The following is a 23,015-nucleotide window of genomic DNA, read 5'->3' as shown; positions in this document are numbered from 1 at the left end:
TAAATATAAATAATAATTAATGACTAATATGATAATCGATTAAATTATTAATAGCAAACAACTCACATAACAAAATTTATAATTAAAAGGATTAAGGTAACAAATATTGACATAAATTTTCTAGGCATTCCATTCAATATATTAATTCAATTATTTACAATATACATATCCTTTTTATTATTATTATTATAATTAATTAAATTAAAATTAAAATGAATTATATATTATAACTTAAATGATTACATAAATAATTTAATTTATTAATTAAATTATTAAATAATTATTCAACGTGTAACTTATTATTTAGACATTAAATTGTTCAATATTGTGATATTTAATTTATTTATTTAACGAAGACTAATTGAACAACCTTGTATTGACAGAAAATAATTATTTTTAAAAACACTCACGCATGACATTTTAAAATTAAAAATAGAGTAAGTATTGTCTGATAAAAATAATCAGATATATCACATAAAATTTACACTAAGTAATTTTTAAATTAATTCACTCATATATACACGTATAATTAAATAATAATAATAACAATAAATTTTAATTAATCTAAAAAAATATGGCTACACAATGCATTAAAATGCCTACTAAAATTATATCTGATTATTTTTAATAAACTGACAAAAAACTATTAACTGATATCACGTGTGCACAAACATGCAGTGGAGTCTTTAAACCTTTTTTTTTTATATTTATTATATGTATGTAAGGTAAAAAATACCCAGTGTCCAATCAGGGAAATAGTACTCGATCACTCCATTTTTTTCTGTATATAGATACACAAATTTATGAGTAATCGGGCACCCGGAGGAAAGTTTATAAAAAATGTACGAATTTTTATTATGCTGCCACCAAAACTTGTTACAGGAAGTTAAGTCGCCTCAAAGTTATCATACATTTAAAATTTATAAGTAAATTGTAATGAAAATAATTCGTCTCAAATAGGAATCGTAGCAGAGAATAAAAAATTTCCGTGGCTCACAACAATAATTTTTTGTGACTCAACTTCTTGTGCTTGATCGACAGCATAATAAAAATTCTTCAATTTTTTATCCGTGTACTAGTTCCCTAATCGGGTACTGGGTTTTTGCCTCATAAATATTTTCATTAATTATATTCTATACACCCTCGTAAGACACGTTCATTAAGTTTTTATCATAAATTATTATTATTAGTTTTTAATTGTTTTTTTCCATGAAAAATATTACAGTGGACTTTTTTTTTAATTAAAACAAAAAATATTTATATAAAATGGGTCCCATGTGTATTGGGCTCGTTTTGTTTACGAGCTTTATTAGAAACAATAGCAATAAAAGCTCAGCGGGAGGCTATTCTAGATTTTAATCAATATATATATGCAATATATATATATATATATTTTACGGCGACGAGATTGTGATGCCGCATGCTCCCTTACCGATCAGTCTTTATTCGAAACACGTGATTGTTATAATCATTATGTACTGTGTTGCATTTTATACGACGTGTTTCTGACAGGTGCATATTAAACATATATATGATGTATTATCGATGAAATTTATATTAACATATATATCATAATAATAATAATAATAATTGCTGTGCACATATAATGTATGAAAAAATATTATAAAACCTAACGGTGATTCAAAAATTAACTTGCCACGAATATTTTTATAAACAATCACATATTACTTTGTTTCATTTTTTTTTTTTAAAGTCTTCCCTAACACAAGTGGGCATAAACACTAAAATACACGTAATTTATTAAATTATCCTTAAAATTTTTTTCTCTTATAAGTAATGTGTGACTAATAAGACATAATAATAACGTGCTCATAATTAAATCCTTCCTTGGGATCTGATAGATAAAAAGAAAAATAAAAGTTTATTGTTTGTTTACTTTGGTATGGAGTAAAAAAAAATAATAATGAAGTAAAAGAACATTTGCGCCGATGGACGATTGTAGGACGCCTATTGTTGAGATAACAAACAGATTGATAAAGTTATTGTATAAATATATCGTCTTTGGGACTGCGACTTGTCTTTATACTATTTTCATTTATTTTATTAAATACCGTAATTATTTATCTGAACTAACTGATTGGACAATAAACGTAATCGCATTTTCCCGCATATTCCTCATTATTTTTTTTTTGTTTTTTGTTCATATAATTTCCGCCTCCAATGTTGCCGCTTTATTTTTCTCTCGTATAATTACTCTGACTATTTATAATGAGTTCCGATGCTAATTTTTTTCTTTTGCTTTTATTGCAGAGAATAGACAAAAAAGAAGAGAAAAATTAAGGGGTAGTTAAGATTAATAAATAAAACTTAATGAAAAACTTAAATACGATGAATTTTTTTTCGCGGAATCATGAGATTTTTTTAAAAATAAAAATTGTATGATTGATAAAAAAATAGCACCAGACTCATTAATTGAAATCAATTAAAATTTAAACCGTGTAAATGCAATCAGGTACAGCGGTAGCATTCTGAAAAGTTGTGACGTTAAATTATAAAAATTTTTCTTATTGTCTGTCTGTCTGTTTGTTTGTTTGTTAAATCAAAGACTCCATATAATTTTTTTTTCGGAATACTCAGCGGTAGTTAGCGACTATTATTTTTAAAAAACGAAAAGAAAAAAAGTTAAATTATTCAACGACAACACTCTCGTGTTTGTCGTTTTCTTTATCTTGATCTATTGACGTCCTATCGTGGTTGGTACAATTCCCGGACGTGCATGTATTCTCAGCCAACTCTAGCCATTTTTTTTTATTTTCCGTTACACCTTCCATCAGTGGATGTAGTTTGTCAGAAAGTAATGCAAATGCCTGGTAAAAAAAGCAAAAAAATTTTATAAAATAAGATTGACGTTATTTTATGATTCTGAAGTCAGCAGACAGTCAGTAATTTTAAGATTTTTTTTTAAACAAATCTACCCTATCAAACAAATCTGGTTAGCTGGATTCCTATTTTGACATGGTGTAGATTCTCATGGGAATCCGAGGTAAAAATCCACATGGGATTCCATGTGGAAGTCTATATAGGAATCTAAACTGGGTTCTCATATGGATTTTTTTGATAGGGTATTGCAATAAAAAAAAATTGCACACGTAGAAAATTGAAGAAACTACATGTGCAATTTTTTTGAATATTTTTTTTTTATAATTTACTGTTTTTAAAAAAATTCAAAAATTATTAGACGGTAAACTTCAGTATCATGTTATTTTTATGTATAATAAAATTTTTTTTTAATGATTCAATTTAATTTAATGCCGACAAGTATTAAAATGATAAAAATAATTTTTATTGATGTAATTTGTGTTACCTCGTAAATAGGAAGACATATGGAATCAATAAAACCAACTTGCATCAACGGTAACTGATCCTCCTTCTCACGATTCATGATATCCTGAAAAAAAACGGAAAATATAAAATTTTATTAATGTTATTTATTTTATTACTTAACAATAAATATATAATGGCACTTAAAGTTTGTGAATAATTAAAAATTCAATAAAAAACTAAATTATTTATGTGACGTATTTTAAATTAATTGAATTATCAGTTGTTTTGTTGATAAAACAAATAAGTTTAAGACTGAAATTAATTAAAATTTAAATTTCGTTAATCTCTATCAAGACAGAGCTTTTCTTAAAAGTTACTAGACACTTAAATAAATTTACAAAAGTTTTGATTAAAAAAAAAATAATTTTAAAAATATATTTTAATTAACATCCCGTCTTTTCTCATTACAACTTTTATCCTTAAAATAAAGATTTAAAAAGTTTTATCCTGATAAAAATTAATGTGATGACCTGGCACAATTTATTATCGATTTATTTTATTTCCCGTGGTAAAATACTGTTTACTTGTTTACTCAGACGAACAATTAAATAAATGTATATAAAAACGTTTAAATAAATTCTTTAGATAAATTTAAAAAATAACAAACAATAAGAGTATTGAGAGTACTAACAATTGGAGTGATGTTGAGTGTTCGTCGTTCAATGTCACCTTGTTCAAAAAATTCACTGCTGACTAGTTCTGCGACGCGTTTTTCAATTTCCCATGGCTTTGTTATTGCCGCAAGATCGCACACAGTCATTAGCATCCCGCGTAGCAATTCGCGGTGTTCGGTCAACGCCCAGTTGTAGGTGCGACCGCGTGCGATATTTAAAAATGCGCCGCGTTTGCGGAAGTAAACGGCCAAATCCGTTGATAGAATTGCGTCTTCAAGGACTTTAACAACACGTGAGTACTCATCCGGCGAAACATTAGACAGAATTTGGTTGCCATGGCTGCTGAGGATCATCAGACATTGATCGAAATGGTGGTGCTCCATTGTCGAGGTAGAGTAAAGTTGCGCTAGTGGTGACGAGGCTCTAAAATTAATTAATAACTATATTAATTACTGAAGTAATTAAGGAGACATAAATTTTTTCGTGTGTTCGAGATAACGTACTTAATTTGAAATGAATTGTTGGTGCCTCTATGGTCAAGGTCATGACACAGACAAGCAATTATAAGAGCCAAGCACTCGATTTCTCCGAATATTTTCCACCACTGAGTCGCCTTGATAGTAAATAAATAAAATTTAAAAAATTATTTTTAAATTCTGGTATATATAGTTATAAAAGGTTATCAGGTCATTGCTCTAGCTTTCTTAAAGTAATTATCACTAAAAAAAAAATAATAAATACTGGGTATTTAAAATTAGTTACCGTTAGAATGGCAAACATCATTTGCGCGACGTTGAAGGCGTGTCGCCAATTGTGATAAGTAACATTACGATAATTTTTTTTAACGCTTAATAACCAACGGCAGAGAACATCGTAATCAATGTGGAAACGTTCAACAAAGTCTAGGTCAAGAAACATTCTTAGGCAGGCCGTGAGAGTATCATCGTCTTCCATTAGTATGTCATCGAACTTGAAATCGTGGAGGTGAAAGTATGCCGAGGATGGCACCCTTAAGCTCTGAGGGGTCATACATCAATCAATAATTAAATAAATAAAAAATAATGATAATAATAATAATACCTTCAATCTCTGTGCATCTTCTATTGAGGCAGATGCGTGATAGCTGAGAACTTCTAGTGTAACACTTTGCTTTGCCATTGCAGTGATTGCTGTTTCATACCTAGAAATTATTTATTTATTAACAATAGACTTTATATTATTTATAATTATAAATATAAAAATATTTACATATGTGTATTATGAATTCCCATTCCACAAAAAATAGCGAAAGCTTCGACGAAATTCTCATCATTCTTAGTAAATAAAAGATCTTCAAATTTATTAACAAGCTGAATAACTCCAATTATTTGACCGGATGAATTCTTAATCGGCATGCAAAGAATTGTTCTGTGACGGAATCCAGTGCCATCGTCTACCGATGGGTCGAATCGTGAGTCTTCATATGCATTTGGTATGTTTACGGTCTGTAATTAAAATTTATTTAATTAAGACAACAATAAATAATTAATAATAATAAATTATTGATGAGTTGTGTACGTCATCCACCAGCATATAATAATTTTATTTATCATAATTATTTTAATCATTATTATTATTAATTACTATTTGTTTTTACTGATTGTTATGACGTGTGTATTTAAAAGTGATAAAAAAACACTTAAAGAATATTGATAACAGTATAAAACAAAGGCGTGCAATGTTTTGTTGGTAATGAGTTTAACTTACCTCGCCTGTGGTCGCGACGTACCCGGTGATGCCGATATTTATGGGAAATCTGCTTTCAAACGGACTGCAACATAAAGATACCAATTGCCAGCGATTCGTTAAATCCGAAATCTACATTTAATATTTATTAATAATACTAGTCTATTCTACTGTAGCGAATTAAATATTTACATTCAAATATATATATAAATATATAAATATATAATATCAATTATTACGCATTAACTCATAAGAAAATACCATTGACAATCACCTAGTTCGAGAATCCGTATCTTCGCCAGTTAGGTCGTTTGCTTCAAAATCAAATACTCGAGAAAAACTTCCTTTTGATGCTTTATGGACTAAAAGTACCTGAAATAAATATCACGTCAAATATAATTTATACCTCGTAGGGGGTCGTTCATAAAATACGCTCGCATTTATGGGAGAGAAGGGGGTGTCGCTTACTGGACAAAAGTGGTCGGGGGTTTGATTTTTAAAATTTAAGTTTAGCTACGATAGGACGTCATTTGCTCATATTTGTAAATATATAAGTATTTTTATGTATATATTTCCGTCTAATGGAGGGAGAGATCTATCATTTGTGACGCAATATTGATAGGGAGATCGCAGAATATGTGACGTAAAGCGACGAAGGGGGTGGAGATTTAAAGAGGTAAAAATTTGCGTGACGTATTTTATGAACAGGCCATAGGTCCATTGTAAAAATCATTACAAATAATTACCTGTACACGTTGGCATTGAATGAGAGACTGGGTGTGCGTCAAAATTCTAAATACCATATGCTCTATTGTGCTCTGCTCTTCAAAAATCATACGAGCTAAGTCCAACAAAACCTGAGACAGAAAAAATAAAAATAACGTAAATAAAAAAACAACTGAGAAACTTGATAAGTGTAAAAACAAAGTTCGTTAATCTTTACACAGTTGCCAAAAAAAACAACTGTTATTTGAGTGTATCATTAAATATGTACATTAACGCAACTAAACCTCTCACCTGGTTTCTCTTGACCTCTAGCTGACTTTTCTCATACAGCTGGGCATTCTTCAAGCCGATCCCGCAAAATTGGAGGTAACTCGAAAATATTTTTTCGTCTTGAACTGTAAACTGACCCTCGCCGCCCAATTTATTGATAACCTGTGCAACACCTATTACATCACCACTGCAATCCTTTATCGGCATACACAAAAGAGCTTTTGTTCTGTAACCAGTCAGTACATCTATTTCCCGATTGAATCTATCGTCCTGCAATTTAAATAAATACATATATTTATTAATCAATATTTCCTCTCTATCTCTATTCTGTTACACTGTAAAAAATTACTGGAGCGAACGCAAATTAAATTCAGAGTGAATCTCTCGATTTTTAACAGTGTAGCTTTTTATACAAAACAATAAAAAATAAAATAATAACCATGTATGCATCTGGAATATTAACAGGCTCGCCACTTTCCGCAACAAACCCGACGATCCCGGTGCCCCAAGGAATTTTAATCTCGTCATTTTTCTCCATTTCGACGAGTGTTGATCTTGAGCAAACATCAAAGAGCTTCGATACCAGACACCTGCTTCGTGGACGTGTTAATTTTGGAGGACTTAAATTATCCCCCTCTGATTCATCGGCGCCTGTACTCTTACTTTTACCAGCCGTCTTACTGTTATTATTATTATTGGTATTATGGTTGTTGTTATTTTTATTATTATTATTAGGTTTGCTGGTGTTATTATTGTTGTTATTACTGACGAGGGAATTTGAGCTATCGGAGCGTTGGGAATTGTCGCCGGCGCACTTTCGCTCGCCCTGGACCAGAAACAAAGATCCCCGATCCGCGTGCAACAGCATGCTGACATTCTGAAGGATTTTATGACACAGTGATCTTACGTCCAGCTCATTACATATATCCTTGACCTACAATAAAATATAAATTTATATACATCAATTAAATTGTTAATTTTATTTGACGCCGTTTCATGAATCTTAAACACTACCGCAATGATTTATACGCGTATCATAAAATTAATCAGTAAATCTAAGAAAAAAAAATATATATATAAACTTTTTCTTATCACTTTTTCAGCTTAAAATATAATCCATTAAGATTAATAATCTTAATCTTATTGACTAATATTCATCAATATCAATATTAATATATTTGTAAGAATAAAATACAATAAAATAAATAAAACCACTTAATTTAATTATTTACTTAATACAATTCTTCGATAGGGGAGAATTAGAGTAAAATGAATAACCCAAATGTCCCAAAGATCTATTTTAATAATTGAGATTAAAAATAAATATTTACCAATTCGAATATAAGATCTCGTTCGTCAAGCTGACGAAGTTCATTCCTAGACTTTCGTTGAGGTCTAACGGCACCACTGGGTCCACCACCCTGTTGTCCAGTACCCGGTTGTCCAGGTTCTTCGGTCGCGATACTCAAGAACGTCGGCGTACCATCAATTGTATTGACAATTGGCTTAAGTAATCCACCACGTTCGAATTCATGTGCTGATATTTTACGTACAGGTGTTGTAGCACCAGAACCACCACCAGGTGACGTAACTGTTGCACCACTGGCATTATTGCAAGCGTTTGAATTTTGGGAGCAATGATTCTGACCACCCATGATACCCTCCATCAGACAATTTGCTGACGATGCTGTTGGCGTTGCGTGCATTACTAACCACGCGTCGACAGTCTGCCTTGTCACTTTTCTGTGCAATAAAATTTTTCATTACAGTAAAAAAAAAATAACAAACAAAAGTTTAATTAATTACTAATAAAACAAAAATATTTATGGATTCATCAACAAATTAATTGATTAATCACTTTAAATGATACAATATGATGAGTGTTATTTCTCGCTAAATTAATAAAGAAAAATCTTTTAAGAGGGGTCGGAACTTTTTTCTCTATCGCACTCAAGTCTAAGAACAGTCTTGTCTTTGTTGCACTTGCGCAATAAATGAAAACTGTCCACGTTTTTTATCTTACAAGAATGAAAATTTGAAAAAATGAAAACGTTGATTTGAGCCTCGTTCTTAACTTTGCATTTAGATGATTTTTTGAGAGAAGTTGCGGACGAAAATTACACAGACCCTCCTTAAAAGTAAGTCCGGAAGTTGACAATTGCAAGAAATATGTAAGCGACGAAGACACGAGCATTAGATCATCATTCATTATTAATAATTTTAATGAAATAAGAAATACCTTAGGACATAATCATTGACGAAGTCCGGATGTTCGTCAAACCAGGATTCCATACTTGCGTACTCGGGATTATATTCGGTGGTTGATGGTGAGGAATTTGATACGACGGACGTTGATCCTGAGCGATTTGTCGGCGATGTATTGTTGGCACTGACATTGTTGCTGATTGATTTTTGATGATGATTTTGTTGATCTAGTGCACTTGTCTCGTCCACCATAACGCGACTTTGTACACTTTGGACAGACGGAGCTGCTGTTTCTGCTGTCATCCTAGGTTCTCCAATGCTCCGTAAGTACAGCCCTAAGCAAAAGAAAATAAAATAAATATTTTAATTACTGTAATTAGTTGCTTTTTTTAAAATAAAATAATTTTAATTTGGCAAATTGATACTTAACGCCGCGTTAATTTTATTTAGCAACAAATTTTATGTTAAAATTAACCGGAAGTGTTGTTGGCGTATTATTTTATGTATTTCTAAATCAACTAATGACTAACTGTGGTTTTTATTATTATTTTCTTTCGTAATTCTTTATTGCCAGATGTGCTGCTAGTTTATTATTTATTATTATTATTATTATTATTATTATTATTATTTAGATACCAAAGATTAAATTAATCTATTTATTCAAATATTATAATTACCTAAAGGTATTATCAAAATATTATTAAAATTTAACTTCTAATCTCAATAAATATAAACACTTAAATATTTGTATAGATTAAACTGCATTCCAGTAATTTAATTGGCTAAAAACCCATGAGTAATAATATTTTTTTTTTTTTTTTGTTTTTTTGAAATTAATCAAAATAACAGAATTTAATTGTCAAAATGGAATTCCCGATATTAATTGAAGCCCATCGCTTAATTACTGTTGCTCAACTTTTATTTCTATTCATGGATAAAAAAAAAGAGACCGCTGCAAAAAAAAAATAATACTTTTTTTTAAATTTAATAAATTGTAGCAACAAAATTATCGTACGTAATTTTTTTTAAATTAAAAATCAATTAAAAAAAATGATGGCAATAAAATAAAATTCTAGATAAATCTGATTGACGGATGTATAAATATCCGCATATTTATGCATATATGTATCTATATATCTTACGTAATAGCCGGTCCATTCGGAGATAGAGAATTATCAGCAGCACGATTGACCGGTGGATGATTATTAGCAAGTATACAAATCGAGTAGAGTAATTTTATTATTTATATTTCAAAATAACAAGACACAAGACATTAAAATTTATTATTACACGTGATTATAAGTATCCCGGATACATTAAAGTTTAAGATTACACGTCAGTCAAAAATGTAAAACATTAAATGAAATATAAGTGATAAAATTTAATCACAATCCTGATGCACATTATTAACATATGTAATATGTAATTGTGACATTGAAGTGTCATTACGCGGGTGGTCCTTCCTGCGAGTCTATTTAATAAAACGTCACTCGTAATAAGAACATCCTTATAGCTCGTGTTTGAAAAACAAAGTAAAACAAAAAAACCCAAAGCGAATAAAAATAAATAAGCGTAAAAAAATCTAAGATAAGAGTAAGCAAGACAAAAGTTATTCGCGTGTGGTAACGTCCGGCTAGACTGAACTTACGTTTCAGTTTACACGAGGCGTCAGATAACTCAGCACAGCAAAAATTTACAACAGACTGTCTCGTACTAAAAATCGCCGACATGTTAAACTTATTTATTTACCATCATCGTATCGTGTTTTGACTGACACTCGACTTGACATATTATTACTTTTATTTTTATTATTTATTATTCACCTCAACTGTCATTAATACGCTGAGCTAATTACTAATTACTAATTGCTATTAAATTATATACCTTACATTTTATTATTTTTATTTTTATCCTAGTCGATATTGTTAGATATTGTTAATTTAATATTAACTTTATTATAGTATTTATAATGTCCATCTGTCACGTAACAATGCCATTATAGTGTAATAATAAATTAATTATGCAATGGTATCAATAATAAATCAGTTAAGAATAATGTCGAAATTACGTTGTAATAAATCTGGAGTAAATTCGGAGTGGTTACGGATTTCCCTATCGAAAAAATCCACATGGGAAAAAATAGATTTATTTAGGCTGATATAAAAATCCATGTTGGATACCATGGGTATTTAGATTCGTCTATTGACACGAGTCCATATGGGAATCCATCCCAAACACCATGTGAAAACCCGCGTTTTCTTTGGTATGATTTATTTAAATTTGAATTCACTCTGAGTTCCAGAGTAAAAAAAAAAATCACTCTGGAGTTAATTTTACTCCAAGGGGAATAAATAAACATAAATATGTTCCTAGTTCACTCCGAATTTAATCCACGTTCACTCTGAAAATTTAGTTACGGTGTAAATTTAAGTAAATAAATATTTACTTGTAACTTTTTCAATATTTAAAAAAATAAAATAATGGAAATTTTTTTACCAGATAGTATTATTAAATTCAAATCATGTAGTCAAAAGTAATTTGTTCCGAAATAAATTTTGTATGATTGATGAATATTAAATAAACTGAAAGAAAATAAAGTAAATAAATTTGTTAGAACGGAATTTTTATCCGACTTGAGGTAAGTCGAAGACTAATACACAAATATATAAACTACGGATTAAGACAATTGAAATTTAAGACGCAAGTAAGACAATAAATCCACGTGGTAGATAGTATCACTGTATTATCAACGAGATAAAAAAAAGAAAAGTTATTAAAATAATTAAATAAAAAATATAAACAACGTACTGTGTTGATGATTAAATAACCAGAGAATTATTTTACGTCCAAGGAAAGCGTAGTATGTAGTGTACAAGTACTAGACTTACGATTATATAAATCATTAGCCAATTAGCTAAATAGTTTTTTTTTCTTTTTTTTTTTTTTTTTTTTTTTTTTTTTAATGTCACTGGCCTGACGATAAACTGTAAATGTTATGTGGATACTGATAGCTATTGTGACGTCGTGGTATTATTTTATGCAGATATACCTGCTGATTGGTTAGCGAGTTCTGAGAAGTACATTTTAAAAAATGAAAACATAAATTAAAATAAAAAGTATCGCTGTTATCATGACGATATGATTGATAGTTGACAATTGACGCAATTGGCGTCTGACGTCTGTCGAGCCATTCGCGGTATGTAACAATTGTTCGATTAATTTTTAAGATAAAATAAAAAAAGAAGAAAAAAAAAATGTAATTAAGAATTTAAATAAAAGACTGGAAATTATTGTACGGCTACAGCTACATCTACAAACTACTTTATCTATTCTATTAATCACACAAAAATTTACACGACTAATTTTTTTTTTATTCGAAAACTTTTTTAAGCACCCGTCCTTGTATTGTTATACCATTTGACATAAATTTTTCCAATGTAAAAAATTTAATGTGTTTATTTTCTGTATTAACTTTAAAGTTAATTACTCTGTAAAAATTCTTATTTTTTTTTTTTTTAAATTAAACAGACAATAAATTCCAAGTGGACGGAAAATTTGTATGAGGAAATAAAATAAATAAATTTGTAAAATAATATTAAATAACAAAGTTGTAAATAATTTATAGATATACCGTTTTAGAAGAAATAACGTCAGAGTAAGACGTCAGCAGTAGCAACAGCACATTTCCACTCAGCCAACAAACGTATGCACACTAGACTCAAATTGTACTAAGTAAAGACTTAAAATTAAATGAGGAGGGCCAGAGAAGAGAGGTGAAATGAAAAAGAGTGGTACCAAGTTAAGTTATGCTCGACTGTACTTGTGCCTTAACTTTGGCATTTTCCAGTAATAGCAGCAGCAGCAGCCAGTTTTATCTATAACCACACACTACACCGTACACAGTACAGACTTAATTCAAGTTCGTGGTTAAACTTACACACACATCAAAACTAAACTAAAACTTGTACAGCTGGCGGCTTAATACATATCCCAGTTCATGCTGCTTTCATATATTAGATTACATTAGAGCCGGCTGATCGATGGTTTGATGTACGAGTACTGCGACCTTTTGGTTTAATTTAATATCAGTCATGTCAAAAGTACAAATTTACATACACAGTTTTATTTAGTTGTTTAACTGAATGGTAATGTAGATATTTATGGTGTGTAGAGGAACAATTAAATTGGACGAAGCCACGCAATCGCAAAAGGTCAATGTGAAGAATGGTATAGAAATAAGTCTGTTGGATTGAGCCGCGAGAGCAGACTAATTGACCCAAGATGACAAGGGCCAATTGAGGCCAGTCTTCATCTACTTGGGTAATTATCCATTAGTTGCTAAACATCCGCATCCACATCCTCTCAAATATATTCTCATTAATGTAACTGTCTTACTTTTAATTATTACAATGACTTAATTACATTTTTCAGTAATTTTTTTTTTATATTATTTCATTATGAGATAAAATCTAGCCGTTTTAAATTTTCATCTCAATTTATTTAAATTTATCCCGGCAAATTTAAAACTTGTAGTACAGTTTCTTTTACAAAACTCAACATAACTACAAATTCAAATTTAAAATTACCGCGCCTATTTTATTATGTTTTTTATAAAATATCTCAAACTCCCATTTACTGTTAGCATAAAAAATAAATAAAATTATTCATAAAGAGAAATTTTATTTTTTTTTATTCTCATCATTTTCCTACCATGTTAACACTCATTGACGTGATATTTTACGTTACATTTTACTGCGAATTTTCCCTCTTTATTTAAAGATAATACGAGTCAACAGCAGACATTTATGGTAAATCTTGTGGCAAATAAAAATAAAGATACTGATGATGTCCTTCGATATATTAAAAGGAAAACTTTCCGAGTCATCAACATCTGTGTGAAAATATTAACACAGAGGTTAATACCGCTGTCCATGACGATGCTGTGAATGTTATTACACTGGGGCGTAAACGTGTAGCGGTCAGAAGATTAAGTGGCTCCGATTGCGGGTATACCAATACAACTAAACATTCTACCAACTACATATATATAAAATCAGTTAGCATAGTTACAGTTAAGTACAGTGTATGTAATAGGGAGTAAAGGACAATTGTGATTAATTCGAGGGCTTATCACCCTATCAGTAATAAACCGCACGCGTTCCCTGTCAAACTCTTTAGTTGTTGTACCTCACAACTCATACCTACATTACACATTACTTAAGAACCCGTTTTATTGCTTACATACATATGTATAGTATTTTAAAAATCACTAAAATATTTATTTAATTTTTTTCTCAATAATAATTTATTTGAATTTAAATACCAACTCGTATCTAATCGGGTGTTAATTTACTTAAATAAATAATCAATTAATGAAATAATAATTTAATTTAAATATTATATAATTAGTGATAGAATATATATGTATATATATGTACCTGGTTTTCTGCGCGAGCTCCAGAGCACAGGAGGATGCGCGGAGGCGGGGTTACCAGCCGAGGCAGCCAGCTTGGATGATGTATTCCGCGAGGCTGTAATTAATTTATTATACATTACTTTTTTTTTAGTTTATTTTTTCGTTTTGTTTGTATCACTATTAATAATTTAACAATCTAATTTGATTTAAATTACATGTAATTATTTATTTATTTAATTATTATTATTAGATAGCAGATAATAAATACCAAATACCAGACATTAGATATTGGAGATAGATTAATATGTATTGATAAGTATTAATGGTTATCGAGTGTGTTAAGTGTGTTAAGAAAATACACGATTATATTAATGGGTAATAAATAAAACTCGATGACCTTTGGAATATTGGAAATTATGTGTGTTCCCGAGAAGCTACTCGTCAATTATAACAATGCTCAATAGGTGTATAAATAATGTGGAGATGCTGTTTAAAATAAACTATGCTACGGTCTATTGTTCATTAAAGATATTTGTAAAGCGTTGGATTGTTAATATAGAGCGATGATATTTAAATAAACCTTTTTTTTACACTGTTTACGGTTTTTATTTCAATCCGCAAATTTTTTACAGTGTGGAGTAAAATTCACTAAGAAGGAAATTTATTTAAATATTGAAACTCCGATTTCCCTTAAAGGGAGTTTATTTTAGGATTAAAACTATGAACTGGAGTGAATGCGAAAAAAAATTTGTGACCACTCCGAATTTACTCCTGATTTTTTACAGTGTAATTTTATAAGTAGGTTAGTAATAATCTTTTTTTTATTTTTTGCTTTTAACTTGTTGAATGATAGTGTTACGCCGCAAATTCATATCGCGTTGATAATAAACGATGGAGGAAGTTTTTTTTTTTAAGGATTTATTGAAGATATTTTTTGGTTTCCTCTGATAAAAAAAAGTAATATGACAAATGATGATTATTTTAGCGAAGTTTGACTGCAGACATAATTTTATTTTTTACTGCGAATATATGAATAAATAAAATAATGATGAATACAATAAAATAAAAGGAAGTACTAAAAAATGAGGTTATTATCTTTATGCAAAAAAATAATAATAAAATAGGATGAAGGAAAAAATAAAATTAGATGAATGAAAAAAATAAAAATGAAAGAAATCCGGGAATTCCGTGAGATAAAAAATAACGAGGGGTGACTCCCACGCTTGAATGAATAAATAGTTTTTTCACGAGCTTCTTCGTGGGTGGATCGGAAGAGTTGTCCGGTTTAAATTCAAATTTAAGATGCTAGGATATTGTTACACTTGTGGAAGGGAGATAACGAATAGGAAATGAAAAATATTAAAAATCATCAGCCGAGATTTAATATCCGATTCTAGAGATTATATCCTCATAATCGTTCGCACACTAAACTTGTATTACCTCTTATGTAAGATATCGCTTTTATTATTATTATTTTTTTTTTTTTTTTTTTTTACTTCTGTCAAGTATACACATATATTTATAAAACCTAAGATATTCTATTTTCATTTCCCAGCCCTCGGAATCTCTTCGGCCTCATTTAAATACAATTTATCACGAGATTTTGGATAATATATAATCATTAGGCTCCAAACATACATATATATTTTCTAGCCTTTGAAAATTTATTGATTTTACATTAAGAGAGCTGCGTGTTTTGAATTAAAGTCTAAAGTCATTATCTTTTTCTGGTATTAATGAAATTTTCGGCATTCGATACAATTAAAAATCTGATGTCATTATGAATCATTAAATTATTCACATTCATTATATCTAATGACTCTTTAGATTAATAAATAATTAATGAATTTTTGTTTTTCTTCAAACTCAATCATTAAATTGATAAATTATATTATCTGTCAAGTACGATCGAATGCTCATTAGAGAATAATAAAAAAAATTATGAATTAAATAATTAAAATGGTTTTTTTTTGTTGACAAAAATTATATTGAGATTTGAACTCAATACTGAAGACGAGAATAGTAGGATTAAATCTTATAAATAATTCAACATCAACATTAAACCAACGAGTTATTTTATTTTGCTATTGACAAGTAAGGCATTAAATAACAAAAAAAAATTAAATAAAATAAAAAAAAAAAGTATGTAGTGAGAGAATCTTATCCGTTAGGTCTTGGCGCCAGTCGATGAGAGAGCGACAATTCTAAACCTACAACTACTACCAAGTTTTAACTATAAACTACATATATATATGAAGATTTATGTAACATATACGTATATAGTTAACGAGGTATACGTGACTGTACGTCGTCATCACCGAAAAATTTTCTAGTGAAAACGAGGGCGAACCCATATAATAGTTATTGCAATTCTCGAGAACGAGTTCATGTAAAATACCTGTCTGATCTCACCATCAAGATCAAAAAAGTAAAGCAAATAAAATATGAAAAAAAAAGAAAGAAAAAAATACCAACTATAAAATGAAGATAAAAGAAAAAATAGAAGAAATGACTTCTTGAGTTTTTTATTTGTTTTTAGCCTGAGGCAAAAGACGTTTTGAGTTTTAAAAAAAAAAACATTCCCTTGAGCTGTTCCATTATTTTACTCTTTATATTGTAATCCCGTGAGGGATGTTTTCCACTCGTGCTACGCAAGGAAATTTATCCTGCATGACTTTTCCATCTCTTGGAGAGAAGAAATTTTTAAAACATGTCAGCGTATGTAGTGACTCGGATTTCCGCATTTTAAATTCTTACTACGTATAAATATATATGGAAAAATATACAAACTTTTTTTTTCTACTCATCATTTTCTCGTAAACTTTTTTCCTTTTTAGTTTACATTTAAAATTCAACCCACGTGCTGATATTTTTTTCTATTTTATTTTTATTATTCTTAATATTTTATTCTCTTGTCGTTACAAGTAAGATAAAAATCAGTGTCAAGTTTATTTATTAGTCATTACTAAGCTCTAATCAATAATCATTTAATATCAATACCACGTGAAATCTATACATATATACATATATAGTAAAATAACTAACGAGTATTTTATATAATAAAAGCTGTCAGATTAATTTGGAGATAAAAATATTACGATAACGGTATATACTCAAGACTTTTGTCTTATTAGCTTTTAGTAAATTCTAACCATTTAAAATTAGAGTATTGTACATAATAATAATAATAAATAATAATATTTATTTATGTTAAACTATAATCAATTTTTTTTGCTTTAATTTCAGTTCGAATCTACTCCGTCACTGAAAATTTCGGAGTTTTAGAAAAAATAACTCCGAATATGGAGTAAATAGGGAGTTTGTTTTTTCAGCAGAGTAATTTCGAAGTGATCTGGATTTTATTTAAGTCTACATATATTCCGCTTCGAAATTTAATATAAAAATAAACTCCGTTCACACTCTCTCTAAAAATGAATCAGTGAAATTCAATTCGAATTAGTGAATATTCGCTGGGGACCCGCTATTAGTATACCACTGGTTGAATTAGTGGTATACTTACATCTATAGAAAGAGTGACTATCCACTGATTTGCAGTGCATGTCTACTTCATTTTTCGAGGGCTAATGGAAAGATTTGTTAGAATTTAAAATGTTTTCTTGATATTTAAGAACCGGAGTTTAAATATTAGAATAAACTTCCCTTTGGAGTGAATTTTACTCCAAGGGGGTTAAATAAATACACAGCTATCTACTCCGCATTTACTCCGAATTTAATCCATGTTCACTCCGTAAATTTTTTACAGTATATATATATATATGTATTGTCTGTAGTAAAGTAAAGAGCAAAGAGTCTGTATGATTGTACGTGTATATGCATATACACGAAAATCCCGTGTCAAGTATTCGACGAACATATCACCGGACTCGAAAACATCATCCGTACATTGCAAAGTCGCCAACAAGTTAAAAGTGAAGAGTATTAGTAATGTAATGAGCAAATGAGTGAATAAGAAATGTAATTGTTAAATGTAAAATAAAGAAAGCAATGAGCCGTAGTGAAGGAAATACATATTTAATAAAATAAGAAAAGGAATAATGTAAATATATATACAAGTATATATATATGTATGTATGTATGCAAAACGTATTGTATTAATGTAATGTAAAAAGAAACGAAATGAAAGAGTGTAAGAACTGTAGATAATACAAACGCGTGGTTGGGGGCACGGTTTTAAACACCAGACGTTTATCAATATTTCTTTTTCAATGTAATGATCCTATCAAGTATGTACACTGGCGATTGTTATGTATCAGAATATTCTAGCGTGTCTTGACAGTGACGTACGTGCTGTCGTGCGTCAAGTAACATCGATCATCGTAAGAACAAAATAAGGTAGGGGCCGATGATCGATGACAAGTAATGTAAGTCACAAGCTCACTGCTCATCATATTTATTTCATTTTACTTTATTTTATCATGATGCGCTCGTGTAAGTGTGCGCGCGTGTGTGGTAATTAATATTTATATTTATTTTACGCTTCATGTAAATAGATGAATAATTATAAAACATTACAAGAAAGTTAAATAGATGACAAGTCTGATTAAGGATAAAATGTTCCAGTTGCTCAATCAACTAGCATTTAATTATTAATAAATAATCTGTTGCCTCAAGTACTAAAATCCGTCTTAAACTTTATTCACTTTACTTATATTAGTCATTCTTTAAGTCAACCGGTAAATGTTTACCAACTTAATATAATCCTCTCGGTATACCATATTTTTCTATTCTTCTCTCATTTTCTCTAATGCTAGCAGTATAAAATGATAGTAATAATAATAAAAGTAGACATTACTGTACCACGGGAAAAAATTATGCCTTTTTCTCCCCCATAGTTGCCGACGATTTACAAGAAATCTAGGAAGTCGTTCAGATGAGTAACCACCCGCTCTTCGAGAATATAGGCGTTTATAATTCCTAGCCATTGGCCTTCGTTAGATTATCACTGATAATCGCACGATTCTATACGTCCGCCCACTACAGATATCATGAAAATCTGCATATACCAGAAATCAAATCCTTGAAGCCGGTAACATCGTGTCAAAGCGCGTAGACATTAATATTAAAAAATCTAACTGCTGAAAGTTTCCAAGACTAGAAGAGCGTAGTTTCAGGAGTCACCGCTAAGCGACGCATGAGCGCCCAGACTGTTCCTCCTCAGATACATGTCATTAATCTTTTAACAGTCATTCAAATGAACAGTATTAGTATTTTTTTGTCATCTAAACAATTGCACAAATTTTATTACAAACCGCAAAGTTTCATGGTATACTTTGTTGACTGTGATTAAAATTGCAATAGGTCTGGGCATACCTACTTGAAATCTATCGATTAAGAGCCAATGGCTAGGACATGCATTATATTCGCCATGAACGGGTGGCCAAATGCACGGACTTGTGCCGGCGAGTTCCTAGATTTTTTCAAAATCGTCCGCTATCAAGGGGAATAAAAGTGCGTATTTTACTGCCGTAACACAGTATTGTTGTATTCAAAAGTATCAGGAATATATTAATAGTTATAAGTTATAAGCAATAATAAAATGGAAAGTTAATAATTATTAATTTAAATTAATCATTGTCTTACTTATAAAATATAATTTATTTTATTATCTTCATTCAAATAATTTATGCTTATGAATAATAAAGAATTGAAAAAAAACTTACTGGTAAAAATTTAAGGTGCTGCACCCGCAACTGCTTCCCACAATTCCGACTCGCTTTCGATCGCATCCGATGGCCTTGATCAGGTGTTGATGATCGATCTTTGTTACCGATTACCAAGTCCTCAATTCACTCTTCGCTATTTTAAAAATCACCTTTCAGTTATCGGCTCCAATTTTAAGTTTTAAATTATTTACATACATATGCCCGGCTTGATTTATTACATGTCCACTTTGTAGCTGGTTAATTTAAATAATTAATAAATTTTATTTAAAATGTTGTATTTTATAAATAAATAAATAAATATTGTTGATAAATAGTCACATTAACACACATCAGACAATGACGTACACTTACAATCGACTATCCAAAGTCGACTGACTGTTACTGAATGCGAAGCGCGTTTCTCGCCTATTATATGTATATATCTAGACACACACATAACATATATATATTTATATATACATATATTAAACGATTTATCGTATCATGTAGACGCTTTTCGTAGTTATAGTTATCGTTGTGTAGCAGACCAGAATTAAATGAAAGACACATTACTGTACGTCATATTGTTATATATCTATATATTAGTAATAATGATAATGATAATAAGTTAAAGCGAGAGAGACAAGATACAATACAATAAACAAATAAATAGCCAAGTGTATATAAAAGTATATTGCAAGAGTGTAATGGTGACAGAATGGTTGGTTTAGAGCAGAAGAGACGCTCGAGGAGTTGATGTTGAGTGAAAGAGAGGACAGAGAAGACAGAAGAGTGTAACGGGAAAACGAGTAGAAGACTACTCTGCGGGAAGAGAGGATCATACATAGGGATAGGAGTAGGGGCAGGGAGGATACCGCGGCTCGCGGGATAGGATAAGAGTGTAGTTTTGTAGTCGTGTAGTGAGGATGAATTAGGGAGGGATCCGGAAGTACGTTATTTCAGGATGTTCGCCGAATAGAAGCGGCAGTACAAACGATAGCTTGTACTTTTTTTTACACAATACAAACTTTTTAGTATTTTGACAACTGTTATATTGCTAGTATTTGTATTTCAAATTACAAAAGCTCTAATGTCACGGGCGCGTATCTATTTTTTAAATTTAAAAATATTTATCATTTTTACTGTAATTTTATTTTATTTATTAATGTACTGATTACGATGCGATATCATTAAATGCATCTATTGGCTGTTGTAATAACAAATAATACATACATACATACATACATATGTACATACATGCGTGCGTGCGTGCGTACAGTAAGTAAAGCTACTACGCGACACTACTAACAAGTTCATATGGCACGAGCGTGTATGACCTCGCGCGTGCGAATACGTTAACACTTACATGCATTGCTCATTATTTAACTTTTCAATATAACTATTTAATGCGCTGCTCCATGTACTTGTTGTTTAATTTAATTTCATACAAAATACTATGTTGATATTTTATTGTATTGTAGAAAATTGAATTTAATTACATTGGTATATTTATATTTATATATATATATATGTATATATTAAATGAATGCCAATGGATCACATGCGAGAATTAATTTACCGGCATCAGCCACCTGTCGCGGTAACACAGACACTACACTACTACTGACTACTTGTACACATTACTATCATGTTTTACTCTCTTTACTTTTGTTATGATTATAATGTATAGTAAATAAATAAAGAAATATTATTATTAAATGAGTACTAGTGTCTGTACACTTAAATACCTAGACTACTTACGGTAAAATGATAAATTCACTTTTTTTGATTTAAAAAAAAATTTTAAATTTAAATTTAGTTTTTAATCAGTTGAGGTCCATTTGATAACTTTTATATCACAGTTAAATATTTTAAATAAATTAATAATTATTTAAAATTTAAAAAGTCTTTTGAACACACGTTTTATTTTGCCGAGGGTTTGAAAGTAATAAATGTATATTACGTTGATAAATATTGAAAGTTATCATGATACGCGGTTTTTTACTGCTGTTAGTGTTCTCAGCGATCGTGTAGATGCAGTACTGCCCCAAACAGAAGCGGTAACAGAGAACAGAATTGAGAATTGCGAAGCGGCGCTGCTTACGTTTTTCTTTTCCTCTCTACCACCAAGTCGGATAATACTTTTTATGTGTATTGTCTCTATGTGTGATAACTATAGATATATATTAATCATATATGTGCATATACACATGTATGACACATATATTTATATATGTGATTATAAGACAAGATTCTCCTACTCTAGTAATTTTTATTTATTATTTTTTCTTCCTCGCTCTTTATTATTTTCTTATCAGTTTCTCTCTCGTATTAATAACAGTACGATTATATTTTTTAATTACTATTATACTTGTTTGTAAATGTATGAGTAATACGTAATAAAGTAGAATGAAATGAAAGAGAGATCTAATGTAATGTGGTGTAAAAAAAAAGTTTACTTGACTTGACTCTCTGACTTGAAGGAGAAATGATATACAGAGATTTCATTCTACATATATGTGGATGTATATATATTTATGTGGATATTAAACCAGACTGTACTAATTCCCCCACCAACATGACCTCGTACGGCGCCAGTTTGTTGTTATCTGTTATCAAAACACACTAAAAAATAACAATTCAATCGGGATCACAATTTAATGAGTACTACGTTTTAATAAAATGAAGATTAATTTGCGCTAATAATTTTTATATTGATCATAATCATAATCTTTATCTTGATAAACGCACACTATTATTTTTTTTTCAATTTTAAATAAATCATAAATTTTTAAAAAATGAAATAAAACTTTCTATTGCCCGCGAGATTTGAATGCAAGTTTCAATTGAGATAAATTAAATAAATTTATTGTAAGAATTGTGTGCGTGTTTTGATAAGGATTAATTTATAAGAGATTATTGGGAAGTGATAAGTATTACGTTGCGATGGGTCATGTTGATAAATGATTAGCGGTTGTTTAATTAAAACGCGGAAAAAATATCCAATAATAAATATCGGGGATTTTTTAATTTTTTTGATAAGCGACAATT

At 29.8% G+C, this 23,015-nt stretch overlaps 1 protein-coding gene across 8 annotated transcripts; it reads right to left on the bottom strand.

Annotated features, from left to right (window-relative positions):
• Window positions 1-283: 283 nt before the first annotated feature.
• LOC103575208 (dual 3',5'-cyclic-AMP and -GMP phosphodiesterase 11) lies at window positions 284-22,039 on the bottom strand. 8 transcript variants are annotated; one of them, XM_053737625.1, is made up of 18 exons: window positions 21,726-22,039; window positions 20,181-20,218; window positions 19,983-20,118; window positions 14,324-14,416; window positions 8,920-9,220; window positions 8,012-8,423; window positions 7,120-7,614; window positions 6,702-6,950; window positions 6,431-6,541; window positions 5,959-6,056; window positions 5,706-5,769; window positions 5,208-5,443; window positions 5,040-5,139; window positions 4,722-4,976; window positions 4,463-4,572; window positions 3,977-4,382; window positions 3,326-3,409; window positions 284-2,828 (listed from the first exon to the last, which is right to left on the bottom strand). In XM_053737625.1, the coding sequence occupies exons 5-18, from the start codon at window positions 9,186-9,188 to the stop codon at window positions 2,649-2,651; spliced, it is 3,069 nt and encodes a 1,022-aa protein (XP_053593600.1). In that variant the 5' UTR covers window positions 9,189-9,220; window positions 14,324-14,416; window positions 19,983-20,118; window positions 20,181-20,218; window positions 21,726-22,039; the 3' UTR covers window positions 284-2,648. The 8 variants fall into 8 exon arrangements, with proteins under 8 accessions (XP_053593600.1, XP_053593598.1, XP_053593601.1 ...); XM_053737623.1 differs by having other exon boundaries at window positions 19,983-20,218; XM_053737626.1 differs by lacking the exon at window positions 20,181-20,218.
• Window positions 22,040-23,015: the final 976 nt, after the last annotated feature.

This window comes from Microplitis demolitor, chromosome 3, assembly GCF_026212275.2.
Source record: "Microplitis demolitor isolate Queensland-Clemson2020A chromosome 3, iyMicDemo2.1a, whole genome shotgun sequence".
Classification (NCBI taxonomy): Eukaryota; Metazoa; Arthropoda; class Insecta; order Hymenoptera; family Braconidae; genus Microplitis; species Microplitis demolitor.
This window is presented reverse-complemented; position numbering and strand designations above follow the sequence as displayed.

Coding starts and splice junctions, on each gene's coding strand:
- LOC103575208 (XM_008554909.3), bottom strand. Junction 5,140..5,207: donor GGAATTCATAATACACATAT/GTAAATATTTTT, acceptor AATAATTTCTAG/GTATGAAACAGCAATCACTG. Junction 2,829..3,325: donor TATGTCTTCCTATTTACGAG/GTAACACAAATT, acceptor TTTTTTTACCAG/GCATTTGCATTACTTTCTGA.